Raw genomic sequence first — 23,737 nt, forward strand, 5'->3', positions numbered from 1 at the left:
TTGGTATTACTTATACTTTGTAACGTTAGTATAGTTAGAGTGTATACCTTTTATATAAGTTAAGATTCCTACTTGTTCAATGTATGCACCGTCCCGCCATAGTGAATTCCTTGTCTGTGCAAACTTACATGGCGATTAAAACCGTTTCTGATTCTGATCTGATTAAAACTGATGGCAAAATTGAAATACCACTCGGACGTTGAGTGGCTTTGGAGATTTGGCAACGACCACGGCGTCTCCACATCCGTCTTGTGCCGCATCTCGTCGTCTTGTCCCGTGTCTGTCTGTCTTGTCCATCCGTCTTGTGCCGCATCTCGTCGTCTTGTCCCGTGTCTGTCTGTCTTGTCCATGCGTCTTGTGCCGCATCTCGTCGTCTTGTCCCGTGTCTCACCGTCTTGTCCAGCCGTCTTGTGCCGCATCTCGTCGTCTTGTCCCGTGTCTGTCTGCCTTGTCCAGCCGTCTTGTGCCGCATCTCGTCGTCTTGTCTCGTGTCTCACCGTCTTGTCCAGCCGTCTTGTGCCGCATCTCGTCGTCTTGTCCCGTGTCTGTCTGTCTTGTCCAGCCGTCTTGTGCCGCATCTCGTCGCTCTGCGTGCGTTGGAGCGACCTGCAGGTTGGTAGTGAAATTCACTCAAGACGAGAGCTGAATTCACACTCACACCACCATTCACTCTCTCTGTCTCTCTCACACTGTTCACTGTTGTCACGAGAGCTGAATTCACACTCACACCACCATTCACTCTCTCTGTCTCTCTCACCCTGTTCACTGTTGTCACAAGAGCTGAATTCACACTCACACCACCATTCACTCTCTCTGTCTCTCTCACCCTGTTCACTGTTGTCACAAGAGCTGAATTCACACTCACACCACCATTCACTCTCTCTGTCTCTCACCCTGTTCACTGTTGTCACGAGAGATGAATTCACACTCACATCACCATTCACTCTCTCTGTCTCTCTCACCGTGTTCACTGCTGTCACGAGAGGTGAATTCACACTCACACCACCATTCACTCTCTCTGTCTCTCTCACCCTGTTCACTGTTGTCACGAGAGGTGAATTCACACTCACACCACCATTCACTCTCTCTGTGTCTCTCACCCTGTTCACTGTTGTCACGAGAGCTGAATTCACACTCACACCACCATTCACTCTCTCTGTCTCTCTCACCCTGTTCACTGTTGTCACGAGAGCTGAATTCACACTCACACCACCATTCACTCTCTCTGTCTCTCTCTCACCCTGTTCACTGTTGTCACAAGAGCTGAATTCACACTCACACCACCATTCACTCTCTCTGTGTCTCTCACCCTGTTCACTGTTGTCACGAGAGCTGAATTCACACTCACACCACCATTCACTCTCTCTGTCTCTCTCTCACCCTGTTCACTGTTGTCACGAGAGCTGAATTCACACTCACATCACCATTCACTCTCTCTGTCTCTCTCACCCTGTTCACTGCTGTCACGAGAGCTGAATTCACACTCACACCACCATTCACTCTCTCTGTCTCTCTCACCCTGTTCACTGTTGTCACGAGAGCTGAATTCACACTCACATCACCATTCACTCTCTCTGTCTCTCACCCTGTTCACTGTTGTCACGAGAGCTGAATTCACACTCACACCACCATTCACTCTCTCTGTCTCTCTCACCCTGTTCACTGTTGTCACGAGAGCTGAATTCACACTCACATCACCATTCACTCTCTCTGTCTCTCTCACCCTGTTCACTGCTGTCACGAAAGGTGAATTCACACTCACACCACCATTCACTCTCTCTCTGTCTCTCACCCTGTTCACTGTTGTCACAAGAGCTGAATTCACACTCACACCACCATTCACTCTCTCTGTCTCTCTCACCCTGTTCACTGTTGTCACGAGAACTGAATTCACACACCACCATTCACTCTCTCTGTCTCTCTCACCCTGTACACTATACAGAGGTGAATTCACACTCACACCACCATTCACTCTCTCTGTGTGTGTCTCTCACACCGTACTCTCTTGTCACAAAAGGCTAATGAAACATTCACAACGTTGTTACAAGAAGCGGCTTCACATTCACCCTCTGGAGGTCAATCGTTCACCCCGACCCCGTTCGACGTTTTAAACGCCCCCCTCCAACACGTCTCTGATTCTCGCAGATGGCGTCGCGCGCGGAGTTTCCGATCGGCAAAGAAGAAGACACGGGTAGTCAAAGTCCCAAGCTCCGTCCCGACTTCACGGTGCGAGGTGACGACGCTGACGACGCCGGTGAGATCAGTTGGCTGGCCATCGATACACTACACCATACACTACACTATACACTACATTATACACTACACTATACACTACACTATACACTACACTATACACTACACTATACACTACACTACTACACTACACTATACACTACACTATACACTACACTATACACTACTATACAGGACGCTATACACTACTATACACTACATTATACACTACACACTACACTATACACTACATTATACTCTACATTATACACTACATTATACACTACACTACTATACACTACACTACTATACACTACACTATACAGTACACTATACACTACACTATACACTACACTACTATACAGGACGCTATACACTACTATACACTACACTATACACTACACTATACACTACACTATACACTACACTATACACTACTACTATACACTACATTATACACTACTACTATACACTACTATACACAACATTATACAGTACACTATACACTACTACTATACACTACACCAGGGGTCGGCAACCTACGGCTCTGGAGCCGCATGCGGCTCTTTACGGGCTGCTTCTTGACGATATGTACGTATGTACAGTATGCATTGCGGCTCTTGAAATACTGAATTTTGTACCGAATTGGAAAGAAATGGCTCTTCTTGTTATTTTGGTTGCCGACCCCTGCACTACACTATACACTACACTATACACTACTATACAGGACAGTGCCCCAGACTGTTGAATCTGGGGCACTGTTGAGTCTTTTGGCAGTGCTGAGTCTATGGGGAGTGTTGAGTCTATGGTGCAGTGTTGAGTCTATGGGCAGTGTTGAGTCTATGGGTAGTGTTGAGTCAATGGGCAGCGTTAGAGTCTGGGGCACTGTTGAGTCTATGGGCAGTGTTGAGTCTATGGGCAGTGTTGAGTCTATGGGCAGTGTTGAGTCTATATGCAGTGTTGAGTCCATGGGCAGTGTTGAGTCCATGGACAGTACGTATGTTGAACTTCTTTCACGCCGTGCGTAGCCAACCGCGGCTGAATCGGCCTGCGACGCGAGTCGCCGTGTCAGCCGCGGCGCGCTGTCAAAATCCACAGCCGGTGATGGGAGTCGTTTCGGCGATGCCAAAGAAGAAGGGGCGACCGAAAGGCTGTGGGAGTCGGGGAGCTACCGTGGACAGGCGGCAACATCGGAGCGGAAGCCGTTCATGGTGGAGGTGTGGGCGGAAGACGTCAAGAAGTTTGTTGAGGTGCAGTTGCTGGATGAGGACACGGGTCAAGGTGAGTCCCCCTGTGATCGCGTCGCGTGGGCAGAAACGCAACACATGTGTCGTGTGTGTTAGTATAGTGTCGTGTTTCGACCGGCTCCAGTTTAACAGCAGAGGTCTCACTCCGAATAAGTTGAGCAGCATTATCTTTTCATCGGCTGCATAACACTGTGTGGAAGCTACCTGGTCTGTCGCTCTACACGAACCTTCAGGTCTTCTCGGCCACGGTCATTCCCTCCCTTCTCTACGCTTGCGAAACGTGGACCCCCCTAATGGAGCATCTTCACCGGTTAGAAACGTTTAGGCTGGCCTGCCTACGATCCATCTTGGGTTTAACCAGGCTGGATTGTGTGAGCGAATGAAGAGACAAGGCGACCTGAGTGTAATGTGCTCACATAATGGTTTACGTGGTGTCAGCACTCTAGCAGCTGCATTCTGAACAAGCTGGAGTCTGCCCAGTACCTTGTTTGGAATGCCAACCAGTGAGGCGTTGCAGCAATCGAGTCAGAATTACACAAAAGCATGGACCAATCTCTCCCAAGTCACCAGGTGACAGGAAGCGATGCATTCTGGTAATATTTCTTAGGTGGAAAAGGGACATTTTTAGCACCTTAGATATGTCTCTCAAAGGATAATTACTGGTCAAACTGAACACCAGGATTTCTGACCTCCCGTGTGGGACAGACATCGTGACCATCAATCAGCAAACGAGGTGAACCAATTTTAGAAAGATGCAGAGGGGAGCCGATGATTATGGCTTCGGTCTTGTCGGCATTGAGTAGCAAAAAGTTTTGGCGAAACCATGAATGTGCTACTGTTTGTGATGCAGACAGCGCAAAAGAAGCTGCTGCATAGTACGGTCCTAACCGGATACAAATTTGAGTGTCATCTGCATAGCAATGGTAGTGAGTTCTATTCAGACACACGCCAAGACTTGGAGGCAACACGTTTATTTCTTGAACACAACTTCCACTGGATAACTACTTAGGGTGTTGACCACCACGGGCTAACACATAACCACTTAATAGCGAATATATATATACGGCGGTAACCACCACAGGTAACTTCGTAACCACCGATGGAATAACTATATTCGGCGGGGAGCACCACGGCTATTTCACAGCCACTCGACGGGACGTCTACCCGCTCGGATCCAGACAGCCACGCGCTGTCAGGTCCACGCCGAAGCCCGAAGATCGTAGACGTAGCCCGCTGAATCCATACCCCGAGACGAGCCCCGACCATACGCATGACTCTGCCCTTGGCTACACCCCCTTTCCAGATCTTTCTGGTCGAGTCGGGGCTCTGGTCACGCGGCCCGCCACATGCCCCCTGCCCCCCCCCCCCCGTTATCCCCTCGTCCGGTCACGTGCCCTGCCCGAGTTCACCTGGAGTACCATGTCCTCACACTAGCTGCCAGTGCTATTCAGTGGCCTAAAATAAAATGTTTCGCTCCGGATGATCGCTGCAAAGTATGACCTGTGTTTTGATTTAGTGTGCTCATCTTAAAGGTGCATTGAAAAATTCTAATACTCCGATTGATGCTCCTGCTGCTGTTGTGGAGTGACTCATGCAGCCAGCTATGGCTGCAGGGTTTTGGTGGTACATGTTGTTTGTCGTTTATTGTGAAAATTCCGTCACAGTTCCTATGATCACTGTTTCATTGCTTTCATGGCTTTATTTTGGTGATTTCGAAAAGTTTTTTGGTTTGGCCATGTTTGTTTGTTGTAGTACGAAGTAAGAATGATGGCCTTAATCTAAGTTGTCTTGTGGTTGTTGTTGTTGTTGTTTGACTTGAATCCCACTGGGATTTTTGCACACAGCGTTGGTGTACGGTGCTTGTTCTACAATTTTTTGCCGTCTTTTCTTGGATTTTCTGTTTGCACTTAGTCACATATTCACTTTAAGATGTTTTCTTGTTCATGTTTTAGTTTTTTGTTTGTTGCGGTTGCACCCGATTCAAGAGCCGAATGGCTCACAGGGCTACACCTAATACATGAACTTGAACTTGAACATGGCCTCTCCCCACTGGCACTCAGACCATGCCCTCTAGGGGCCCAACCCCTCACTTATACACGTCAGTGCTAGGGAGAGGTCCCGCACCTGCACTACCTCCTTTCCGCCAGTGCAACGCTATAAACACACTATGTACGCCACTACAGTAGGATAAGCCAAGATGTCGGAGCAGGATACCCAATGGTGCCATGCCCTTCCCGCACGTAGAAATAACCCACAGTGCAATTAGCGATTGTGGATAGCCACAAAACCGGCACGCCATTCTATTTAACCTTTCAACCAAAAAATAATATATTTTGTGTTTTTTGCAATCTCTGCGGACAGACGCGGCCGACGAAACGCAACTGCCGTGCGACGAATGCGGCAGGGGCTTCGGCAAGCGCTTGCAGACGCACGCGGGCGACGCGAATCGCGACGTAGGCGGTGCCGGCAGCGACGGCAGCGGCAGCAGTCAAATCCCTCCGGCCTGCACGCGGTGCGCGAAGTCTCCGGGCACAGGCACGAGTCTCGGCCGAAGGCCGGAGAGCCGCCCGCAACCAACGGCCGGGAGCTCGCGCAGACGGCAACGCGACAGGCCTCGGCGCGTCCGCTACGACGCCGCCGACGCGACGGACGCCGACCGGCCCAAGCACGTGTGCGCCGAGTGCGGCAAGGGCTTCCCCTACCGCTACGGCCTGAAGCGCCACGCCAGGTCGCACACGGGCGAGAGACCGCACGCGTGCGCCGACTGCGGCAAGCGCTACTCGGAGCTCTCGGCCCTCAAAAAGCACTCAATAGTGCACACGGGCGAGCGGCCGCACGCCTGCGCCGCGTGCGGAAAGGCGTTCTCGCGCCGCTCTGACCTGGAGACGCACGCGCGCATGCACACGGGCGAGAGGCCGTACGCGTGCGGCGAGTGCGGCAAGGGCTTCGCGCAGCGCTTCCACCTGGAGACGCACGCGCGGACGCACACGGGCGAGAGGCCGTACGCGTGCAGGGAGTGCGGCAAGGGCTTCGCGCAGAGCTCCCACCTGAAGGTGCACCTGGCGACGCACACGGGAGAGAGGACACACGTCTGCACGGAGTGCGGGAAGGGCTTCTGCCAGCGCTCTGACCTCAAGAAGCACTCGACGATGCACACGGGCGAGAGGCCATACGCCTGTGGGCAGTGCGGCAGGCGCTTCTCGCACCCGTCGCACCTGAAGAAGCATTCGCAGGTGCACTCCGGCGAGGTTGAGGAGGTTGAGTACACGTGCCACGATTGTGGGGAAGGGTTTTTGCGGATCGACGCTCTGAAGAAACATTTTTTCCGGACACACATAGGCGAGTAGGAACGCCTTTTTTGAATGCACGGTTTGCACTCGCGCGGGGAAAGGCGATGGATGGATATGTGGTGACTGCAGGTGAAATATCACGGACGGGTGGTTTTCGAGCGACGTTTTTTTTTTTTGCTCGAGTCAATTTGCGATTTTATTTTCCCTCACGGGGGTAACGGATCGCCGGCTTGAGTAAAATGTGTGTCGGAAAGCCCTCCCAAATCCCGCTCCGATGACGTCTGGCAAGTTTCAGCGTTGTGGGTGGTGTCCCGTTCACCGGCGAATCTGGGAACGTGCGAGCGGCTCATAGTTACATTTATTTATAGAGGCGTAGTAGCAGCAGCAGCACCGTTGTTTTTATAAAGACGTCGTCACTCACCGCAGAGAACCGTAGCGACACGACCGCCGCCACTCTGCGATAGCCGGCAGCAAAGCTGTGCCACACGCCCCTCCAGCGTGGCCTTGTGGTGGGAGCCTCGGTGCACCAATGAAGTTATTTGATTGTAGTTTTTCTTCCCATTCCATTCCGATGGCGTAAACACACACACACGTACGTATTGGCCTAATTAATTACTTGAAATAAATACGTACGTCATCGGTACGGAATCGGAAGAAAAACTAAAATCAAATAACTTTATCGGTGCACCGGGGCTCCCACAACAAGGCCACGCGGGGGGGTCATGTGGCACAGCTTTGCCGCCGGCTATCGTAGAGTTCTCTGCTGTGTGTGACGACGTCTTTATAAAAACAACGGCGCTGCTGCCCGCTACGCTTCTAGATAAAATTAACGCTGAGCTGCTCCCGCGTTCCGAGATTCAGCAGTGAATGGGACACCACCCACACACCACCCTGCGACTTGCCAGACGTCATCGGAACGAGAAAGGGTGAAATTAAGATGTTTATTTACCTCACCCCCCCTTCCTCCTCTCCCCACTCTCGGTTTGATCGACAACGTTTTGTTTTAGCTGCACGTGTCCGTCGTTTAATTGTCGCCAAATAAAGTTTCCTCCCCAAAAGAGAATGACGGTCGTGATTTGATGACGAAGACGATGTTGATGATAATAATAATGACATCTATAAAGCGGCTTTTAATCAAGGATCTCAAAGCGCTGTACAGGACACAGCAGCAGCTGCAAACATCTCCTAGCCACCGTGGCGTCCACAATCAGCACTGCTGGATATCTGTGAATAAGTATAACCCGTAAAAACAAAGTTTTTCACTATAAATCCTTTATATGCGTGGCGGCTAGAGTCCTCTCGTCCTCTGGCTTGAGATGGCTGCCACCTATGGGTCAGATGATTGTCTGCCAGTATTAAGCAATTGGTAATTAAATATTTAATTTGTTTTCCCTAAACAGTGTCAAATTTTGGAAACATTAATTGTCACGCACAACGAGTCTGTGTGCAAAATGTCAGCTCGATTGGATCACGGGAGGTGGGTTAAAAAACGACCGAAAGATTTGCACGGTCGTAAGCATGCAAGCAAGCACGCAAGCACGCAAGCACGCAAGCAAGCAAGCGAACTTAATATAAAGGATTTAAAAAAGAGCTTTTTTTAACTCATGATTCGTTTTGGTGCAAATTATTAATTTGTTTATTAATTTAAAAAAAATTCCCTTAGCATAGACAGAAATGCATTAGCACACCGAAGAAGATAGCGGAGAGCAAGCAGTACAAGCAAACAATCCCCGCTTTTAGTACTAAAACGCAAAAAGAAGATTGACAACTGAGAAAGCCTTGGAACCGTCACGAGAAAAGACGCAAGAAAGGATTAGCAGGAATCGCTGGAAAAAAAGTCAAATGTGGCGACATTGAATGCCACGCTAAAAGAATACAGTAGACACTCGATTATCCGCGCGTGTGGCTTATCCGATTTGGCGGATGAAATGCGCAGCTGAGATTGACGTAAATTTATAACTCGTGGATTTTCCCCTTAAACCCGAATTAATAATCTATAAACGGCCATGCATTGTTATTCTTGGAAATGTTTGTTACAAGTCACACGGTGCTCAAACCGAATAAATATGTTGCTCCGGTTAATCCGAATCCACGCGGTCGCCTCTACAGTACAGTAGTTGCCATATCTTTTCAACAGTGGGTGGTGGAGTTTGATGGATGTTGATTGGCGTGGCTCTGCTGCTGTCATCTACATTGCGGGCCGAGTCTTCTGCTGGCCGGGAGCCAGGAAAGTGTCATCACTGAGCACAAGCATCATCGATAGGTCGATAGTTATCACTGGCGGAGCCAGTAGGGGGGTGGGGTGTACTTGCTCCCCCAATGGTCCTATCGAAATCCCTAATTTCGATCGGATAATTGGGGTTTATTAGTAATAAATCGGCATTTTGCGACCCCCACTGCCACTGTGTAGCATATTATTACGTGCCAGGGACTCTTATGAGATGATAGGACAATAGTCTGAGTCCATAATTGGCAATAAGTAACGGCAAAGCGGTTATAAGTGACTCAAAATTGTGCGCAGTTGCGTATACAGTCCACACGACTTCCCTGAAGGCATCAACACCTTCAGCGAGCGTGATGCCGATCACACAACGCGGTTCGAATTCGACCCTCCATCGATGGCTGCGCCATTGCCGCACACGTGTCGAATAAAAAGCAAGGGACAATTCCTTACTTATGAACAACTCCGATCATGTTTCATTGCTAGAGGGGTTGCCCCCCCCTACATGAAAAATCCTGGCTCCGCCATTGATCGTTAGCATTCGTTCCGGAATGATCCGCGGACAAAATGGATATTTTTTTGGATTATCTGCAATTTTGAATTATCCGCGGCCGTCCTGCCCATCATTAGCCGCGGATAATCGAGAGCGGGAGGTGTACAAACTGGTCGCGAGCACACACATGGGACGGCAAGATCTTGCTGATGGACAAAGAGACAATCCCATGCACAGCCCCTACCAGGAAAAATGAAAACCACCCTCGTCATCATCACGGTCCATGGGCAGATAGCCCCGTAGTCGTAGGTGTCCACTGCGACATGTCCTCTTCTCTGTCATGAAGTGCCAATATGCTGAAGTAGCGGTACATCACAGTAGTGTATCGTGTAGTGTATAGTGTAGTGTTTACCAGTGTTTAGTGTATAGCAGTGTATAGTGTAGGGTATAGTAGTGTATAGTTTCTTGTATAATTTAATATATAGTGTATTGTATAATGTAATATATAGTATTGGGTACAGTAATATATAGAGTTGTGTAGGGTATAGTAGTATATAGTGTATAGTCGTTTAGTGTATAGTAGTGTATAGTGTAGTGTATAGTAGTATATAGTGTAGTGTAAAGTGGAGTGTATAGTGTAGTGTATATAGTGTATGGTGTAGTGTATAGTGTAGTGTATAGTAGTATATAGTGTAGTGTATAGTGTAGTGTATCGTGGAGTGTATAGCAGTGTATTGTGGAGTGTATAGCAGTGTATAGTGTAGGGTATAGTAGTGTATATTTTCGTGTATAATTTAATGTTTAGTGTATTTTTAAATCCTTTATATTAAGTTCGCTTGCTTGCGTGCTTGCTTGCTTGCTTACGACCGTGTAAACCTTTCGGTCGTTTTTTAACCCACTTCCCGTGATCCAATCGAGTTGACATTATCCACACAGACTCGTTGTGCGTGACAATTAATGTTCGTGAACATTCTTTTCCAAAATTTTACACTTTATAGGACAAAAATATTATATTTAATTACCAATTGTTTAATACTGCAGACAATCATCTGACCCATAGGTGGCAGCCATCTCAAGCCAGAGGACGAGAGGACTCTAGCCGCCACGCATATAAAGGATTTAGAGTGAAAAACTTTGTTTTTACGGGTTTACTTATTCGATTTAAAGCTTTCGTGACTGCAGGGATTCATCTTCTTGGTTCTTTCGGTAAAGTCACGTAGAATGGAAATAATAAAATAATAAAAATAAAACTACAATACAATTCTCACGACGTCGTGTCGTCTATATTTATTTAAAGTTGCGCATTTTGATGTGACGTCACATTTTTCAAACCCCCCCCCCCTCGTCACATATCGTCACAAATGTTTTACCCCCCCCCCCGCCTCCCCTAGGTGCGTGACGTCATTTATGGACGGCCCCATAGGGAGGCGACTGGCTTTTGTTGAGCGACTGTGGCGTGGGCCCTCTCTTGGTGGACGGCCAGCCAAAAGCCACTGCCGCTGAGTCTGCTGCTGATGCTGTTAGCGAGGATGACGACCTCTTCTCTAGAGGAGTTTTACACCCCTAGCTGCCACTGCTATTCAGTGGCCTAAAATAAAATGTTTCGCTCTGGATGACCGCTGCAAAGTATGATACGTGTCTTGATTTAGTGTGCTGATCTTAAGGGGGCATTGAACATTTCTAAATCCTTTATATTAAGTTCGCTTGCTTGCTTGCTTAGGACCGTGCAAATCTTTCGGTCGTTTTTTAACCCACTTCCCGTGATCCAATCGAGCTGACATTTTGCACACAGACTCGTTGTGCGTGACAATTAATGTTCGTGAAAATTTTTTTTTCAAAAATTTTACACTTTTTAGGACAAAAATATTATATTTAATTACCAATTGCTTAATGGTGCAATGCAATCATCTGACCCATAGGTGGCAGCCATCTCAAGCCAGAGGACGAGAGGACTCTAGCCGGCACGCATATAAAGGATTTATAGTGAAAAACTTTGTTTTTACGGGTTATACTTATTGATACTCCGACTGATGCTCCTGCTGTTGTGGAGTGACTCATGCAGCCAGCTATGGCTGCATGGTTTCGTGGTACATGTTGTTTATGTCGTTTATTGTGAAAATTCGGTCATAATTACTATGATCACTGTTACATTGATTTTATAGCTTTATTTTGGTGCTTTCGAGAAGTTTTTTGGTTTGGCAATGTTTGTTGGAGTGCGGAGTTAGACTGATGGCCTTAATCTAAGTTGTCTTGTGGTTGTTGTTGTTGTTTGACTTGCATCCCACCGGGATTTTTGCACACAGCGTTGGTGTACGGTGCTTTTTCTGCAATATTTTGCTGTCTTTTCTTGGATTTTCAGTTTGCACATAGTCACATAGTAACTTTAAGATGTTTTCTTGTTCATGTTTTGTTTTTTATTTGTTGCACCCGATTCAAGAGCCGAATGGCTCACAGGGCTCTATACCTAATACATGAAACTGAGTTCTCCTAACGATGGTTGGTGGCTTCCTTGGCAGCTACACCCAGCGTCTGTGCTCGCATCTCGTCGCCTGCGACCTCCCTTGTGCCGCATCTTGTCGCTCGCTGCGGAGTGAATGGGTTGAGTGGTGGGGGGTCACCACACAGCGGAGACAGAGAGACACACAGAGACAGCGGCCGTGGGGACACGGAGACAAAGACACAGACAGAGAGACACGGAGACAGAGAGACACACAGAGACAGCGGCCGTGGGGACACGGAGACAAAGACACAGACAGAGAGACACGGAGACAGAGACACAGACAGAGAGACACGGAGACAAAGACACAGACAGAGAGACACGGAGACAGAGAGACACACAGAGACACAGAGGCCGTGGGGACACGGAGACAAAGACACAGACAGAGAGACACGGAGACAGAGACACAGACAGAGAGACACGGAGACAGAGAGACAGACAGAGAGACACGGAGACAAAGACACAGACAGAGAGACACGGAGACAGAGAGACACACAGAGACAGCGGCCGTGGGGACACGGGGACAAAGACACAGACAGAGAGACACGGAGACAGAGAGACACACAGAGACAGCGGCCGTGGGGACACGGAGACAAAGACACAGACAGAGAGACACGGAGACAGAGACACAGACAGAGAGACACGGAGACAAAGACACAGACAGAGAGACACGGAGACAGAGAGACACACAGAGACACAGAGGCCGTGGGGACACGGAGACAAAGACACAGACAGAGAGACACGGAGACAGAGACACAGACAGAGAGACACGGAGACAGAGACACAGACAGAGAGACACGGAGACAAAGACACAGACAGAGAGACACGGAGACAGAGAGACACACAGAGACAGCGGCCGTGGGGACACGGAGACAAAGACACAGACAGAGAGACACGGAGACAGAGAGACACACAGAGACAGCGGCCGTGGGGACACGGAGACAAAGACACAGACAGAGAGACACGGAGACAGAGAGACACACAGAGACAGCGGCCGTGGGGACACGGAGACAGAGACACAGACAGAGAGACACGGAGACAAAGACACATACAGAGAGACACGGAGACAGAGAGACACACAGAGAGACACGGAGACAAAGACACAGACAGAGAGACACGGAGACAAAGACAGAGGGACAGCGAGACACAGAGGCCGTGGGGACACTGAGACAGAGAGACAGAGAGACAGAGAGACCCAGACAGAGACACAGAGACACACAGAGACAGCGGCCGTGGGGACACGGAGACAGAGACACCGACAGAGAGACACGGAGACAAAGACAGAGGGACAGAGAGACACAGAGGCCGTGGGGACACTGAGACAGAGAGACACAGACAGAGAGACACGGAGACAAAGACACAGACAGAGAGACACGGAGACAAAGACAGAGGGACAGAGAGACACAGAGGCCGTGGGGACACTGAGACAGAGAGACACAGACAGAGAGACACGGAGACAAAGACACAGACAGAGAGACACGGAGACAAAGACAGAGGGACAGCGAGACACAGAGGCCGTGGGGACACTGAGACAGAGAGACACACAGAGACAGCGGCCGTGGGGACACGGAGACAAAGACACAGACAGAGAGAGACACAGACAGAGACAGGGCCAGATAGCGAGAGACACACAGAGAGACGGTCAGACACAGATAGACAGAGACGACAAGAGACAGAGAGAGGGTAAGAGACAGAGACACGCAGCGTAGTAAGATGTGTTTATAGGGAGAAACACAAATATACACAGAAATACAGAGACAGACACAAAGATATAGACACAGCCACACATATACACAGACACAGGGATACAGAGATAACGACACAGAGAGACAGATAAAGATACAGACAGACAGAGACAGAGAGACCGACACAGTAACATAGACAGATATAGACAGACAGTCATACACAGACGCAGGTATACAGAGACAGACCGATACAGACGGACACAACGAGACAGAGACACGAGATAAAGATATCGAGAGACGGAGGTTACTTCGAGAGCTACAGATAGACACATACCACAGAGATAAAGACACAGAGACACACAGACACATACCACAGAGATACAGACAGAGACACACAGACACATACCACAGAGATAGAGACACACAGACACATACCACAGAGATCAAGACACAGACACACAGACACTTACCACAGAGATAAAGACACAGACAGAGACACACAGACACGTATACACATATACAGACTCGCTGACAGAGAGACATACGACTTGATACAGAGAGACGGAGAAACATTCGGACATTCTGAGAGATTCAGAGACAGACACAGAGACAGACACCCACATGTAGATTTGGTTGCTGCTGTACATTTCCACGTGATAAGTTGATGATAGGCAGCCCACTTCTTTGAGGTGCTATCATCTGTGATGGCCAGGGCCGATTCTGAAAAAACGGGACTACGCAAGAGCGCAGTGGGGACTTGTTACACTTGGTAAAATATAACATCAAAATATAGAAACGTAGTTAAGTTTTAATGAACAAAGAGACGTGTCACACGACTTGAAGAGACAAGAGATTACACCGACACGCAACGGACACGGCTATAGATTAGCACGGGTGGCTATGCGTACGGTGCGAAAGAAGTTCATCGTTACCTAGATAAAGGGAGAGAGAGACACAAATACATCCAGAGAGACAGACAGAGAGACAGGGACGGACAGACTGGGAAAGATACACAGAGATAGCCAACCGGCTACATACGGTGCGAACGAAGATCAGCATAGTACATCGATAAAGGGAGAGAGATAGAAACATACATGCAGAGAGACAGACAACCAGAGGTGGACACAGACTGGGAAAGATAGACAGAGATGGACATACAGATGGGGACACAGACACAGAGAGTGACCGAGGTACATTTGTAGCGGAGGGCAAGGTGAGCGTAGATGTTGTTGTTGTTGATCCTGGCCCTGGGACCGGCCGACGAGGCCGGGAAAACCCGAAGCCATGCCCTTGTGACGTCACAATAGAATTAGCATATCAGTCTGTGACGTACGGCCCAGCGTTGTGCGGTGGGCGAGTGTCAGGGTCGGCCTCGTTTCAATCAGGTGAGGAACTTCTGTCTGTCTGTCTCTCCCGTACGGCTTCTGATGTTAGACAGTGCAGAGCGACACAGCTACAATGCCATTGACAGGAGCAGTAGCGGACTAGTGAGTCGTCGTCATCGTCGTCATCGTCGTTGTCGTCGTCGTCATCGTCATCATCGTCATCGTCGTCGTCATCATCGTCGTCATCGTCAGTCGTCATCGTCATCATCGTCGTCATCGTCGTCGTCATCATCGTCGTCGTCATCATCATCGTCATCATCATCGTCTTCATCGTCATCATCGTCGTCGTCATCATCATCGTCATCATCGTCATCATCGTCGTCATCGTCGTCATCGTCATCATTGTCGTCATCGTCGTCATCATCATCGTCATCGTCGTCATCGTCATCATCGTCTTCATCGTCATCATCATCATCGTCGTCATCGTCATCATCATCGTCGTCATCATCATCGTCGTCATCATCGTCATCATCGTCATCGTCGTCATCGTCGTCATCATCATCGTCGTCATCATCATCGTCTTCATCGTCATCATCGTCGATGTGACGATGTCTCCTTCTTGGTATTTGTGTATCGGGGGCATTGCGTCGCTACGCGGTGTGAACGGGCTTTGGTCTGGATGACCACAGCCACACACTGGCTGATGATGATGCTGCTGCTGATGATGAATTGCAATAGAAGGCTCGGAGAGGCCTTCATCCAGCAGTGGATATACCCTGGCTGATGCTGCTGCTGCTGATGAGATTCTTCTACCATATGGCTGCCGATGATGATGCTGATGTGGACACTGCAGAACAACAGCTACAATGTCATCAACATTCAGGTGGTGGTCAAGCCCAGCGGATAACCGCGTCAGCAGGAGCAGTAGCGGAGTAGTGAATCATCATCATCGCTGTGATGATGTCGCCTTCTTCGTATTTGTGTATCGGGGCATTGCATCGTAATGGGTTGTCTCTGTTTTGGATGACCACAGCCATGGCATCACCACTACTGGAGAGAGTTTTTAATTTCCATTTGTGTATCATCGACGAGGATAGAATCCCATTTGCACGAGTGAGTGAGTGAATGTTTGAGCGGATGAGTGAGTGGGTGAGCGAGTGGGCATCAGTGAAGTGAGATGATTTGTGAGTTTAATTTGTTTAACCCGGTGCGGACTCAAATATGGTCTAATTTTGCAAGAGTGGGTGGGTGGGTGAGTGCGTGAATGATTGGGTGAGTGAATGAGCCGGGTGGTTGAGCTGGAAAGTGGCTATTATGATTGAATGAGTTCAAGTTTAATTCGTTTCATCCGGGTGAGCACTCAGAGCGAGTGATCTAGTTCAAGCCGCTACCTCGACAATTCCCATTCAGTTGTCTTTTCTGGCTTGAGTTGACAGCAGCCACTGGGGGAGACAAAGACGGCCGGGCGTGGTGCTGGCCACCCCTTCGTGTGCCGTGCCGGCCTTCATAGACGCCGCTACTTGCTAACAGCACTTTTACCATACAGTCTGTTACAGGCTATACGGGGGATCTTTGTCTTTTTTGCCTTTGTAAATCAAATGGGACGCCACAGTGGAGAGATGTTAACTACCTAGCCTGGTATACAGGAGGTCGTGGGTTCAATCCTGACCCTGACGCCTGCTGTATATTTGAAGTTCGCGTGTCTCTCTCTCCCCGTGGTCGCGTGGATTTTTCTCCGGGTCCTCCGTTTTTTCTCCTCCACATTTAGAATCAACGTCATGTATTTAGGAGTATTTGGCTGCCGCTTTAAATTTCCACGCGATGATGATAATGATAAGCCGCTTGGTTGAGCAGCTATCATTTGTGATGGCCAGGTCGCTTCTGTAAGAGAGCTACGTAGAAGCTCAGTGGGGGCCTTACCTGGTGAAAAAAAACATAAATATAACATCGTGGGTTGTTTTTGATCCTCAGATGGATTTAGACGTGAAGTTGCCGTTCATCAAACAAGAAAATGAAGACTATCCAAGCCCCGGGACGGGTCCGGACCCGACGGTGAAACGTGGATTTACTGCCGCTGGTGAGAGACGTCTCCAACAAACGGTGGCGTGAACAAAAAAAGTAAACAAGTATAACCCGTAAAAACAAAGTTTTTCACTATAAATCCTTTATATGCGTGGCGGCTAGAGTCCTCTCGTCCTCTGGCTTGAGATGGCTGCCACCTATGGGTCAGATGATTGCATTGCACCATTAAGCAATTGGTAATTAAATATAATATTTTTTGTCCTAAACAGTGTAAAATTTTGTAAAAAAAATTTCACTAAAATTAATTGTCACTCACAACGAGTCTGTGTGGAAAATGTCAGCTCGATTGGATCACGGGAAGTGGGTTAAAAAACGACCGAAAGATTTGCACGGTCGTAAGAAAGCAAGCGAACTTAATATAAAGGATTTAAAAAGCGCAGAATCAGAGCGTCGCAGCGCCAAGGTTCTGGTCTTGTGCATGAGAGGCACAGAGCGGTTGTTTGACACGTGGTCGAAGGCTTTCGCGACAAATATTATCCATCTCATGGGACCTCCCTTGCCGGTATCAAACTATAAGAATAGGTTTTACCCTTTCTGGAAATTAAACTGTTGTGTTAAGATGTTAAAACACCAAACAGAAACCTTTTGCAAGGATTCGTGTTTGCATTAACCACACACATACTTGTGGTGAACATTCAAACAAAAAAAACATGCTTGGGTGGTATTTGCATTGTCTTTTAAACTGATTGGTCCACACCAGAGACAGCTTTCCTTAGAGACTAGGCTCTCTAAAGAATGAAAGATAATACACATAATACCGCGCTAACCACTACACTGACCACTACAAACCTGTCAACCCCTTATCAGTGCTGTACCTTATTACAGACCAATTCAGACCTTATTGTTCACCCCGTGCCCTTATACATCTCAACGTTCATCCTGCAAAGTCCCATCACAAGGAGAGAAACACGAACAAATAGACACAAAATGTGCCCGTATTGAAACGGCTGTATGCCGTATGGACCTAAAAACGAAATTTCCCTGTACAAGAATATGGCTAAACCGTATGTGTTGACAGGTATGTATACGTTACCCGTCGGTTCCTCCCTCCTCCCCTCGTTTTTTAAATTTCCCAACGCGTTTCTGGTTCTTGAAAGATGCCGACGATGAAAAAGTGCTTCCAATTTTGATTAGATTTTTCCACCACAGCCGGACATCTGAAGGATGTTAAAGTTGAAAGAAACACCGAGACACCAGTGGAGGACGAGGAGGAGGAGGATGAGAGGGGAGACACCTGCAGATATCCGGCCGTGCCCGGCAAGAAGTTGGTGAAGATGGAGGTGTGGTCGGAAGATGTCAAGAAATTCATCGTCGTCAAGTTGCTGGAGGAGGACATTAGTCAAGGTGAGTTCCACCGTTGAGTGTGGAGTTTGGAACGTACTTACGTATGTGTGGGCAAAGTCCCATCAGTGAGCTCCTCCGGCAGGCAAGGCTGCGTTGGCTGGGTCATGTAGTCCGCATGCCCAGCCACCGCATGCCTAAACAGCTTTTGTTCGGCCGGATCGAGGGGGCTAGACGGGCGCGGCACGGGCTGGAGAAGAGATGGAGTGATGTGGTACAGGAGGACGTGGAGCTGAGTGGACTTGCCGATGACTGGTACCAGCGGTGTCAAGATCGGCCTCAGTGGAGGAGGCTCGTGAAGGACGCTACTGGGCAGTTGGAGGCAGTCGCCCTCCAACAACAACGGAGGGCGGAGGAGCGACGCTCACAACAACGAGCGGAGCGCCGGGTGGCTAAAGCACAGCAAGTCGGCACAGTAGGGGGCACAGGTGGTGCATCAGCCAGTCATCTCGGTCATCTCGGTCAGTCGACCCGTGGCACCTGGGTCTGCCCCGTGACCTCCTGCCAGCGGGCTTTCGACACTTCACGTGGCCTCAAGGTGCACTTGGCCTGGCACAAGCATCGTGGTGACGTCACCGCCACTTAGTGGCGAATGGCGGTTGTTGTTGTTGTTGTTGTTGAACTTCTTTCACACCGTACTACGTAGCCAACTGTGCTAATCGGAGGTGCGGGAGAAGGATGACAAACTAAACACAGAAAGTAGTTATAAAGAAATGAGTTTTCAATCGAGATTATTTAAAAGTGCATAGCTCAGTGAGCATTATACTGCCATTAATCACATCTGGGTTGTGCTACTGCTGGAGGCATATCATGAGTCTATGGATCTCTGTTTGATGAGTCTATGGGTCTCTGTGTGAGCTTATGGGTCTCCGTGTCAGTCTATGGGTCTCTGTATGAGTCTATGGGTCTCTGTGTGAGTCTATGGGTCTCTGTGTCACGAGTCTATGGGTCTCTGTGTGGTCAGGCTATGGGTCTCTGAGTCTATTGGTCTTTGTGTCACGAGTCTATTGGTCTCAGTGTGAGTCTATGGATCACTAAGCGATGGGTAATCACACTCTGAGCTTTGCAATGGCCTCGCTTATCCGTCGTTCTGCACGTATCGAAGATGGAGGAAACATTGCAGGGTAAGTGTAGCTCACACTAACTCTACCCCTAACCCTCACTAACCCTACCCCTGACCTGTAATCGTAGGCGCCACGGTGGCTAGGAGATGTTAACTACCTCGCCTGGTATGCAGAAGGTCGTGGGTTCGATCCCGACCCTGATGCCTTCTGTACATTCGGAGTTTGCGTGTTCTCTCTCTCTCTGTCTCTCCCCGTGGTCGCGAGGATTCTTCTCCGGATCCTCCGGTTTTTCCCCTCCACATTTAGAATCAACATCACACATCCAGAGTATTTGGCTGCTGCTATACATTTCCACGTGATGATGATGATGATGATAAGCGACTTGGTTGAGCTATCATTTGTGATGGCCAGGGTCGCTTCTGAAAAAGAGCTACATAGCTCAGTGGGGGAGGCTTTACCTGGTAGAAATAAAAAATTGTTTCGTTTATAATTTGGAAAACCCTGCTCCTGACCCGCACCTTTGATTATCAACGGTTGGCTACGTACGGTAGTGAAAGAAGGTGAATGTACGCGCTTGCATCCATTGAGCAGTCTCGACTCCGTCAAAGGTTAGTGGGTTTGCGTTTCTCAAAAAATGTTTCGCAGCCGCCGTTCCGAACGCCGCCGCTCGAGTCGAGGAACCCCGCGGGAGAGCGGAGACGAGGTGGGGCCCCCGTGGGCGTGATGACGAAGCTCGGGATCGCAACTTCATCGAGGTGGAGCTGTCCGAGGAGGACACGGGCCAAGGTGAGAGAGAGAGAGAGAGGAGAGATAGAAGGAGTGTTTACCTGTCCCCTCCACCTTTCTTTGATCGCATCGCACACAGCAGCAGCAGCGGCGGCAGAAGCAGCAAACGTGACGTGTTCAATAATAATGGAGAAAGAGTCTCGATTATTCTGCGCTAATGAATCAGAATATGTATCTTGCAGGAGGAATCTGATGATCTATAAAGCTCTTTGTTCACAAATGTCCAGGAGGGGCACAGGATAAGAACGTTACAACAACAAACATTCTTCTTCTTCTTCCTAGCGTTGTTCCCGCTGTGGCGCAGGGTCCGCTTTTCGGCATTGTCTTCTCCATTTGGCTCGGTCCAGGGCATCTTCAGGGGATGCGTTGACCGTCTTCATGTCTTCCTTTATTCGGTCCATCCATCGCTTCTTCGGACGTCCGCGTGGACGGCGGCCCTCTGGCTCAATACGCACGGCAGTCTTGGCCACTGATGACTCTTCACTTCGCATCACATGGCCGTACCAGCGAAGTCTTACAACAACAAACACAGTTACAAAAACACGATAGGCGTGCAAAGTATAAGAAAGGTAAACAAATCACCCAAACTGCAAACAAATACAACACTAAACCATCCCCATCCTACCATCGCCATCCTACTTGGCGATCACAAATGATAGCTCAACAAAGTGGCTGATCATTTGGAGATTTATATCCCCAAAATAGTCTAAAGAATCTAAAAATCGCGGATAATCCAAAAATATCCATTGTCCGCAAAAGGTTTCTATTTGGTGTTTGAACGTCTTTACACCAGTTTTATTGCCAGAAAGAGAAATACAACTTTGATCGTGGCAAAAAGGTCCCATTTTGTAGCTGATCTCACCCCGAGCTATAAATGCCCTTATAGTGCATTGTCTTTGCGCTGTTCGCCTTTTGGCGTTGTCTGGTCTGACACTGCTTGTGAGACTAGGCCAGGGGTCGGCAACCAAAATAACAAGAAGAGCCATTTCTTTCCAATTCGGTACAAAATTCAGTATTTCAAGAGCCGCAATGCATCTGAGTACATACGTACATATCGTCAAGAAGCAGCCCGTAAAGAGCCGCATGCGGCTCCGGAGCCGTAGGTTGCCGACCCCTGGACTAGGCCCTAAAGAAGGCTGTCTCTGGTGTAGACCAATCAGTTTAAAAGACAATGCCTGTTTGTATTATCAGAGCGCGTTTGTTCGCATGTTCACGACAAGCGCCGCGTGTGGTTAATGCAGTAACTTGATTCCCTGCAAAAGGTTTCGATTTCGTGTTTGGACATTTTGACGACCTCCTGTTTTATTGCCACGAAGGTTAAAAGACCTCTTCTTATTTTTTCAATTCTAAGTCCGAAAAAATGAGAATAGAAATATTCTTAGGCTTTTTCGGTAAAGTCACGTAGGTAAAACATTAAAAAGTAAAATAAAATAAAAATCACGACGTTTCGGAGGCAACACAAGCTTCCGTCTTCAGGTGGTACCGTCACAGCCATGACAGCTGTATCAAGTAAATGAGAGATTGCAGGAGCTACCACTCCGTTTATATAATGGTTGGAGGTGGTGGGGCAAGGGCCGCATACTTTTTATTAATATGGTAAGGTGAGGCTTAAGAGGGTGAGCCTTTGTTATGGAGAGGTACGGTTTGTGAATCAACCTGTGACAGGGAGACAACCACTAAACATGGTAAAACTGTAATAGTTGTCTGTCAAATAAGATCGTCGTGATTTTTATTTTATTTTACTTTTTAATGTTTTACCTACGTGACTTTACCGAAAAAACCTAAGAATATGAATCCTTGCAGTCACGAAAGCTTCAAATCAAAAATGAAAATAGGTTTTACCCTAAATCTTGACTTAAAGCTTTCGTGACGGCAGGAATACATATTCTATGGGTCTTGCGGTAAAGCCACGTAGATATAAATATAATAAATATATCACGACATTTCGATCGCAATACAAGCAATCGTCTTCAGGTGAAAAATACAGCGAGAGAGCTTGATGAAGAAGGATGTTATATAGGCCTGATGGGTGCAGCCCAAGGGTAAGTGGGTGGGGCTAGAAATGAAATTTGCATGTAAATGTAAGTACGGAGGGCGCCCTCTACAGCTTTGTGTTGTGATATTTTTGTAAATTTTCTATCTACGTTGCTTTACCGAAAGACCTATACAATAGGTTTTACCCTTTCTTGCCTATTCTTATTTAGTCTTTATTTTTTATTCTTGTTTTTTCCATACTTTGATACTGGCAAAAAAGGTCCCAAATTCTGAGTCCGTTATACTCTTTAAATAGTCGTCTTCAAGCTACGGGGGTTTCTCTGTAGCTTTAAGATAAAAAAATCAACGTTGTCTGATTTGGATTACTTTGTCATAATAATTATAATTATTCACGTTTATCACAGTTCTTCACTTTATTGGAATTTTAATATTGTTATTAATCGGCTTGTTTTTTTATATTTTGCTCAGATTTTTATCTCAACTTGTGAGCGTAGTTTTATTTATTTCACGTAAGGCGCTTTGAGACGCTTCAACATGAAAGGCCGCTTTAAAAAAATTTGGAGGTTGCTTTTTTATTATCACTACTACTACTACAATTCCAGTTGTGCTACCCTATGACTGGTGAAGAAATTCCCACACAGAAATCGTACGTGTGTACGTACAGGCGACCCATGTACCGACATGGTCCCAAGTCGAGCCGTCGTAAATCGAACCCCTTATTTCCCACAGATGCGACGTTAAACATTTGCGGTTACGTTCCTGAAAACCCATCACGTGCCGTAAAAATACCAAAATTGACCACGAAACTAAAATGAAAATAGCCCTGACCAACATTTAGCGTAACTTTTACATAACCTTTGCAAACATTTATTAAGTGAAAACAAACACTCGCATTTGAAAATCCTTCAGTACTTTTCTGAACGTGCATCACATTTCCTCTTCTCGGACGCGGCAAAAGGCGCAAAAAATGCAAAATGTGAAGAAAATTTACGAAAAAGTGAAGATCGTTGAGAAAGAGACGCTGCGCTCGCTCTAAGCCCAACTGCAGACTGTTGGGCTAAGCAGCGCCATCAGGCTCGGCGTCGGTAGCAGTCGTTAGGCGGTTGTAGATATGAGTTTTGGTTGCTACTATCGTAAGTTGAGCCATCATTCGTCGGGGGTCACCTGTATGTACGTTGAACTTTTTTCGCACCGTACCTAGCCAACCGTACGTATGTTGAACTTTTTTCACACTGTACGTAGCCAACCGTACATATGTATGTAGAAGTTTTTTTCAGCGTACATAGCCAACCGTACGTATATATGTTTAAATTATTTTGCATTGTATGTAACCAACCGTACATATGTACGTGTAACTTTTGCACCATCGTACGTAGCCAAGCGTGCTAATCAGAGGTGTGGGAAAAGTGACAACGAACTCAACACAAAAAGCAGTTGTAAAGAAATGAGTTTGTCAGTCTAGATGATCTTGATTTGAAG

The 23,737-nt window shown here is 47.8% G+C and overlaps 1 protein-coding gene across 1 annotated transcript in view; it reads left to right on the plus strand.

Annotated features, from left to right (window-relative positions):
- Nucleotides 1–438: 438 nt before the first annotated feature.
- LOC133360799 (oocyte zinc finger protein XlCOF6-like) overlaps nt 439–23,737 on the plus strand; it is a 29,097-nt gene continuing 5,798 nt past the window's right edge. The window contains exons 1-4 of the mRNA XM_061579676.1: nt 439–985; nt 2,146–2,254; nt 3,331–3,513; nt 5,841–6,727. Coding sequence (XP_061435660.1) covers nt 917–985; nt 2,146–2,254; nt 3,331–3,513; nt 5,841–6,727 — 1,248 coding nt within the window. The 5' untranslated portion in view covers nt 439–916. The remainder of the gene's footprint in view (nt 986–2,145; nt 2,255–3,330; nt 3,514–5,840; nt 6,728–23,737) is intronic.

Source organism: Lethenteron reissneri, chromosome 69 (genome assembly GCF_015708825.2).
Source record: "Lethenteron reissneri isolate LAM-NWPU_2019-01 chromosome 69, ASM1570882v1, whole genome shotgun sequence".
NCBI lineage: Eukaryota > Metazoa > Chordata > Hyperoartia > Petromyzontiformes > Petromyzontidae > Lethenteron > Lethenteron reissneri.